General features: G+C 45.9%; 1 protein-coding gene across 1 annotated transcript; it reads right to left on the bottom strand.

Annotated features, from left to right (window-relative positions):
* Positions 1-3,164: 3,164 nt before the first annotated feature.
* On the bottom strand, positions 3,165-4,721 carry LOC131244116 (uncharacterized). The gene has a single exon (XM_058243772.1). It carries the CDS (start codon positions 4,719-4,721, stop codon positions 3,165-3,167), a length of 1,557 nt encoding a protein of 518 aa, XP_058099755.1.
* Positions 4,722-7,817: the final 3,096 nt, after the last annotated feature.

Here is a 7,817-nt window from a genome sequence, read left to right as displayed (position 1 = left end):
CTACCCTTCTTAAAGAAAATTTCGTCCCCGAAATTCCTTCCCTCTTGTCGTGGAATAGGGACTAGGTCGTTCTGTAATACTTTACCCTTTAATTAGTGCGTATACTTCCCTATGATGTTTATAAGAAAGTATTGAAACTATTACTATCTACCCCTCTTAAAAGAAGAACAAGTAAAATAAATTTAATCTTACCTCCTGCACTAGTCTCCGTAGAAGAGGCTGGGGTGCTTTTCCTTCATTTCTTCCTCGCGCTCCCATGTTGCTTCTTCTTGGTTGTGATGTGACCACAGGACCTTGACCAAAGGAATAACTTTGGTTCGAAGAATTTGGTCCCTGCGGTCGAGGATCCGTATGGGTTCTTCTACGTAGGTGGCGTTATCCCGCAGCTCTATTTGTTCCCAGTTGATGATGTGGGAGGCGTCCGGTTCATACTTCCTCAGCATGGAGACATGGAAGACATTATGAACATTGGCCAGCTGTGGGGGTAGTGTAATACGGTAAGCTACCTCTCCCACTCTTTCTACTATCTCGAACGGGCCAATGTACCTGGGTGCTAGTTTGCCCTTTTTCCCAAATCGCATCATGCCCTTCATAGGAGAGACTTTGAGGAATACCTTGTCCCCTTCGAAGAATTCAAGATTACGTCATCGAATGTCCGCGTAACTTTTTTGTCTGCTTTGTACCATCTGTAAGCGTTCCCTTATCAAATCGATTTTCTCAGAAGTAATTTGAACAATTTCGGGCCCTAGTGTGCTCTTCTCCCCTACTTCTGCCCAACAATGCGGGGTGCGGCAAGGTCGCCCATATAGAGCCTCGAATGGGGCCATGCCAATACTTGCTTGGAAGCTGTTGTTATAAGCGAATTCAGCGAGGTGAAGATAGTCGTCCCAGCTGCCCTTGAAATCCAAAATACATGTTCTTAACATGTCCTCGAGTACTTGATTCACTCTTTCTGTTTGTCCGTCCGATTGGGGGTGGAAAGCGGTACTGTGATTCAGGGAAGCCCCTAGTACTGTTTGTAGTTTAGTCCAGAGATTCGAGGTAAAACAGGAGTCCCTGTCTGATATGATCGTAGATGGAATTCCGTGAAGTCGTACTACATTTTTGATGTACAATTCTGCCAATTCGTTCATGGAGGCAGTGATTTTCATGGGTATAAAGTGAGCTGACTTAGTCAATCGGTCCACTATTACCCATATTGAGTCGTGGCTTCTTCTTGTTTTTGGGAGTCCTACTATGAAGTCCATTGATATAGAGTCCCATTTCCATAAGGGTATCTCGAGCGGTTGTAGCAGCCCAGCTGGTTTTTGATGTTCGGCCTTTACCTGTTGGCAAGTGAGGCATTTAGCCACATAAGCGGCGATTTCTCGTTTCATATTATTCCACCAGTAATGACGTTTTACGTCTTGGTACATTTTGGTGCTCCCAGGATGGATGGTTAATCTGGATCGATGGGCTTCGTCCAATACAGCTAATCTTATCTCTGGCTTGTTGGGTACGCATAACCTATCCCTACATCTAAGTCCACCATCCGAGCCCACGTGCCATCTTGAATCCCGGTTCTCTATTGCTTTCAAATAACGCTCCTGCAGCTCTTCGTCCTGACTCTGCGCTTCAATGATTTGACGAAGCAGTGAGGGTTCCATGGATAGATTTCCGAGCAGTACGTTCCCTTCTCCTAGGTCTAGCTGGATATTAAAGTCCTTTATGAATTCCAGCATTTCCCATTCCTCGAGAGCAATTGTGGCTGCCGAAATGTGAGATTTCTTGCGACTGAGTGCGTCAGCCACTACGTTTGCCTTCCCTGGGTGGTATTGTATTTCAAACTTGTAGTCCTTCAGTGTTTCCATCCATCAGCGTTGTCACATATTTAAGTCCTTTTGGTCGAACAAGTACTTAAGGCTCTTGTGATCTGTGTTAAGCTTGAATTGTTCCCCATACAAATAATGTCTCCACATTTTTAGAGCAAACACCACGGCCGCTAGTTCCAGGTCATGTGCTGGATAATTTTGTTCGTGTACTTTCAACTGTCTGGACGCATACGCGATCACCTTATTGTTCTGCATAAGCACGCACCCCAAGCCTTCAAGGGAGGCGTCCGTATATACCGTAAATTCTACTCCTTCCTCGGGTAGGGTGAGTATGGGGGAGGAAGTTAGCCTTTTCTTGAGTTCTTGGAAGGCTTCTTCGGCTTTCCCATCCCATTGGAAACGTACATTTTTCTTCGTTAAATTGGTTAGTGGCCGGGCTATTTTGGAAAACTCCTTGATGAATCACCGATAGTACCCTGCTAACCCCAGAAAACTTCTAATCTCAGTGACGGTATCCGGTCTGGCCCATTGGAGGACAGCCTCCACCTTGGCCGGGTCTACTGCGACGCCTTGACGATTCACCACGTGACCTAGGAACCTGACTTCTTCCTTCCAGAACTCACACTTCGAGAGTTTAGCGTATAGTTGATTTTCCTTTAGTAAGTTCAGGACCTTACGTAAGTGAACCTCGTGTTCTTCTTTGCTTCGGGAGTAGATTAAGATGTCATCGATGAAGACTATGACGAATTGGTCGAGGAACGGTCTAAAGATACGGTTCATGAGATCCATAAAAACGGTCGGGGCATTCGTGAGACCGAAGGGCATTACCAGAAATTTGAAATGTCCGTACCTTGTTCTAAATGCGGTCTTAGGAATATCCTCGTCCTTAATTCTCAATTGATGGTACCCCGATCTCAGATCAATCTTTGAAAAGAATTGTGCTCCCTTTAGTTGGTCGAATAGGTCGTCGATACGGGGGAGAGGATACTTGTTCTTCACTGTTGCTTGATTTAGGCGACGATAGTCAATGCACAATCTTAGGGATCCGTCTTTCTTCTTGACAAATAGCACTGGTGCGCCCCAAGGAGAAACACTTGGTCGAATAAACCCCTGATTCAAGAGCTCCTCTAACTGCTTCTTAAGTTCTGCCAATTCGACCGGTGCCATACGAAAGGCGGCTAGGGCAATTGGGGCGGTTCCAGGCATTAGGTCGATACCGAAGTCCACCTCCCTCCTGTGTGGCAGTCCAGGTATCTCCTGAAATACCCCGGTGAATTCTTTGACCACTGGAGTTTGTTCCACGAATACTGTTTCCAAGCTCATTATTCGTTTTAAGGGTTCCTCCCTCTTTCTTCATTGTATTGTGATGGGGGATCGCCCTGCTACGGTGAAGGTGATCCTTCTAGCCCTAATCTCTATGGTTGCCCTAGTTTCGTCCATCCAGTCCGTCCCAAGGATCACGTCGAAGCATTTCATGTTTATTATCACTAGGTTAACAGGTATTACGAGGCCTGCGATAGTGATGGGGCAGCCCTCGCAATATTTGTTTAATTCCACCACCTTCCCTAAGGGTGACGCCACAGTGATTGTCTCCTTTCTGCGCTTTAATTCCAAATTTAACCGTTCCACAATCGAACTTGAGATAAAAGACATGGTAGCTTCGCAATCAAATAAAAGTACAACGGGGGTGTCTCGGATAGTAGCCGTACCTTCTATTAGTCCTGAGGCAGTGTCTGCGTCTTCCGGTGACCTCATGGCGTACAGACGCCCTTGGGGTTTTTGAGGCGCGCTTGGCCCGAATGGTTGCTTCTGCGATGGAACAGGATGCCCTTCGTCCCTCATTTTCTTGTAGCAGTTCTTCATATCGTGTCCCAACTTCTGGCAGTAGCCGCATCCCGGGCGACTGTCTCGCGGCTTCTTGTCTTCGGTGATTCCTGCTTGTTGCGAGACAATCCTCGGTCTTTTGTCCGATATTGGTGGCATCACAGGGTTTGTTCTGAGCCTCTTCCCGGCCTCATGTTGTTGAATCCTGGCCCGTGATCTACGATCGTCGTCATTTTCAGCTCGAGTCGCCTTGTCGATCGCGTCGGCATAGCTTTCCAGGTTTAGGCAGCATATCTTGGAGTGGATCGAGGGTCGAAGACCATCTTTAAATCGCTTGATTTTGAAGTCTTCATCTTCGACTAATTTCGGCGCATAGCGCGATAACTCAGTGAACCTAGCCTCATACTGCGCGATAGTCATCTCGCCTTGAGTGAGCTTCAGGAACTCAGACATCTTTTCGTCTCGGTACGATCTTGGAAAGTACTTCTCGAAGAACCTTCTCTCGAAGTCTTCCCAGTGCCAGGCACGGCCCTCAGGGATTGCCCTTTCTGTTGTCTCCCACCAATTGACTGCCTCTCCTTCGAATTTGAATGTAGCTAAAGAGACTTTGAGGTGGTCCGGGCACCCCATGGTCCTTAGTATCCTCTTGGTCTGCTTTACCCAATGTTCGGCCATCTCTGGGTTTGTTGCCCCTGAGAACGCTGGGGGCCTTAACTTTAGGAATTTTTCTAACATGAAGGTTTCATCGTACCGCTCCGTGCGAGGGGGGGTTGACGCAGGGACGTGAGTAGGCGAAGGCAGAGATGTTGCGGTCCTTGGGGAGTTGTTGTCGGCTTGTTGTTGTAGTCTGTCCATGGTTCGCTGTGTCCTTTCCATAAACGCCTCCATCCGACCCAAGATGGAGTAGAGTGGTGCCCATGCTTGGGTATCTGGTGGCACCTGCCCTAGGGGTGGCCCTGGGAGCGTGGCCCCTCGGTGGGTTGCTGAGAGCGAGGGTGTGGACTCCCCCATGGCTGCTTCCTGAGGAATGTCTCCCTGTGTTGGGGGCAGGGAGTTGGATTGGGTAGTTTTCTTCTTAGGCGCCATCTCTCCTGTGGATGGGAAAGTGTGTTAGAGTTGTGAACATTGTTCAAAAAGTCCCTTAAGGCACTCAGAATATGTCTTGCTGGGTTGTGTCTCCTTAGTCTAAGTCAGTTTCACTTACGATTTCCTAGATTTATTATAGGGGTCCTAGAGTCTATAGTTGCTAAATTTCTCCTCTTTCTTATGGGGAACCTAATGTAATTTTTTTTTTATTATTTTTTTATTTTTTTTTTGCTACCGTAGTTACATAATTCCTTTGCGGATCGAATTTTTCATGCATGTGTTTAATTCACAATCCTTTCTTAGCCCTCTTATGACGGTTTATCCCCTTAGGCCCAGTTAATCTCATTCTTGGGCTCTGATACCAACTGTAACATCCCGAATTTTCACGACCAGAGTATGTACTCGTGTTCGAGGAAACCAGGTGTTAATATTGTAAAGTGAGAGTGTCCCAAGGGCTTGCCCTGAGAATTTCTCCTATCGACATCACATTCCATTTCACTTTAGACGGAAATCAGCTATAAGAATGATATTAACTGTCTTCCTTATTCCAAAAGAAAATAATCAAATTATTAAAGGCTCTCAAAATAGGACCACAACATAAATTCCATGAATGGCAGAAACGCAAGTAAAACTAAATTCATATCCTCTACTTTATTCGTCGCGTTCTTCCTCAAGTTGGTGATCCTTAGGTTCTTCCATCTGTTCGTCACCTGCATCATCTATACGATTGGGAGAGGGTCAATGCCCTACTCATAGTGATGATCATCCTTCAAGATTAACAATAATTCAAAAAATAAAGTAATGATTCTGATACTTCACTAATCCATGAGATATTAGCATGCGCAAACTGCCTACAAGAGGTGCAATGTGTGCGGCTCATCATACATAGTGATCATCACGATGTGAAGTATAATTTATAGAACACCCGGCTCGACCCGCATCCTATAACTGCGGATATTCGCCGGCATGGCCAACACTAACGTGGATTTATGTGAACATCTCAAGACAACACAACACGCGGTTAGGGGATTTACGTAACACGATATGTTCATGGAGCGACTATTTGCGACATCCAATCCCAACAGTTGATGTAACACATATACCGATTTACATACATCGATTTGTGCACCACGCCAGCCAACCCACGGAATTACGTGCTGACCAAGAGGGCCGCTACCCGTAATGCATTACGTCCATGATAAGATAATCGAATCACTAGTCATGATACCTTACATCACTTGCTCATTACAGAGAATATAGTTGAATCATCAAGAATAAAACTGCATCATGAAGGTTCTGGAATAACAGGACACATACTCGTGCCTTAATGATAGACGGCACAAGGCCAATAAAATAAGAGAAGAATGACAAAGTCATCTCAAATATAAAGACGAGTGGCAGAGCCAACTCAATAATTGATGAGGCAGGGCAAGGCTTGCATCCATGGCCTCGCATAAATGCAGAGAAATTCTCTTTGTGGTTGACATCATATCATAATCCCAAAAGGGCCAATAATATAAAATAAATCAATCGAGAGGATAACTCCCATAGGACATGTAAACATGAAATACAGAATAATCCTCATTAATTCATATTGTAAAAGGTACTGAAGAGGCCAATAATTGATGGTGAAACATATAACAACATGTAAGATTCGGGTAATACAAAAAAAACCAGATTAAATACATGTAAAGGCGAAATCAATCCATAAAGTTACGTATAAAACCAGGATGAATTTAATAGCTTAAATTAAAGTAAGCTCAAAGGATAAAAACCCTCACCTTGGTTCATTGACCTTTGCAAATATTCCTTATGGTTGGACTCTGGTCTAATTTACCTGTTTTAAGTCAACTTCAATTAGACTAATGTATCTATGGTGTTAGATTTTGATCATACGAATTGTACATCGTTGGCTATGTTTTTACTATGCTTAAATCAATTCTATTACCGAGTTGACTTGAGGTAGCTCCTGTTATGAGGAGGCTTTAGGGAGGACGAAGGAAAGAAGGAAGAGGAGAGCAAGAACCTGGACCGTTTGGCCGTTGTGAATTCGGATTTGCACAGCCGACCAGTGCTTCCTCCTCTCCTGGGGCTGGTCGCACTTCGGACGGTCTCCTTCTTCTTTCTTTTCTTTCTTTCTCTCTTCTCTCTTACTCTTTTCTTTCTTCCTTTCTTTTCTCTTCTTTCCTTTCTTCTCTTTTCTTTTCTTTCTCTTTTTTTTTCCTTTTCTGGGCTGCAGCAAGCCTGGGTGAACAGAGCTGCCGCTCGGCTGAAACCTCACTTTCCCTCCTTCGTGGGTGCTGCTCTCGGTCGAGCGTCCTCTCTCTTTCTCTCGCTCTACCTCCAGCCGCTGGTCATGAGTGCCCTTTTATAGGGTGAAGTGAAGTTTCCCGACCCTCCCAGCGAAGCCTTTTGCAGATGAAAAAGGAAAACGCAAGCCCCTGTTTCTGGTGCGGCGAAGATCTTGGAGGCCGACTTGCGTATGATTGGAATTGAGTTGGTTGTTCGTCTAAACCCTCCCATCAGACTTCTTGCACGGAGTCGGGACCCTTATTGTAAGAGCTTGGATGGTCCGGATCAGGTTCTTGATTCCCTGTTTAACCGTCCATCTGACCGGATCGTCCGGATTGCTCGGACGCTCGCACATTGCGTAAAACTGATTTGCAGAAACATCAGTGGGTCCTATACCAATGTTTTTAGACAAATCCACACCTTCCATCATCTTCGTGGTGGAATCTTGGTCAGGGATCGCATGTTTCGACTTACAGTTAGCGTTGCTCCCCCCCTGGTGAATCGTGTGGTGGTAACTCCGCCATTCAGCAAGCTAGTGATCGGTCCCTGACTTGTTCCAGACCGATCTCACCTAGGTCTTGGTCCGGCCTTTCGTCCGGTTCGAATGGACGGTCCGGATCGAGCTAGTGGCCCACCGTAACGGATCGCGACTCCCTGATTTGGCGGAAGGAAGGATTTTCGAATCCTGTTGGGATTCTTCGGGTCAGCGGCTGTCGTCCGGTACACAGCGGGCGTATTTCCGCTGTGTACACCGGCCACGTAACATGAGGCCCATGTACTGGTTTAGGGAAATCCACTCCGTCC

This window comes from Magnolia sinica, chromosome 4 (genome assembly GCF_029962835.1).
Source record: "Magnolia sinica isolate HGM2019 chromosome 4, MsV1, whole genome shotgun sequence".
NCBI classification, from domain to species: Eukaryota; Viridiplantae; Streptophyta; class Magnoliopsida; order Magnoliales; family Magnoliaceae; genus Magnolia; species Magnolia sinica.
Note: the sequence above shows the minus strand (reverse complement) of the source record. Positions and strands in the feature narration are given on the sequence as shown.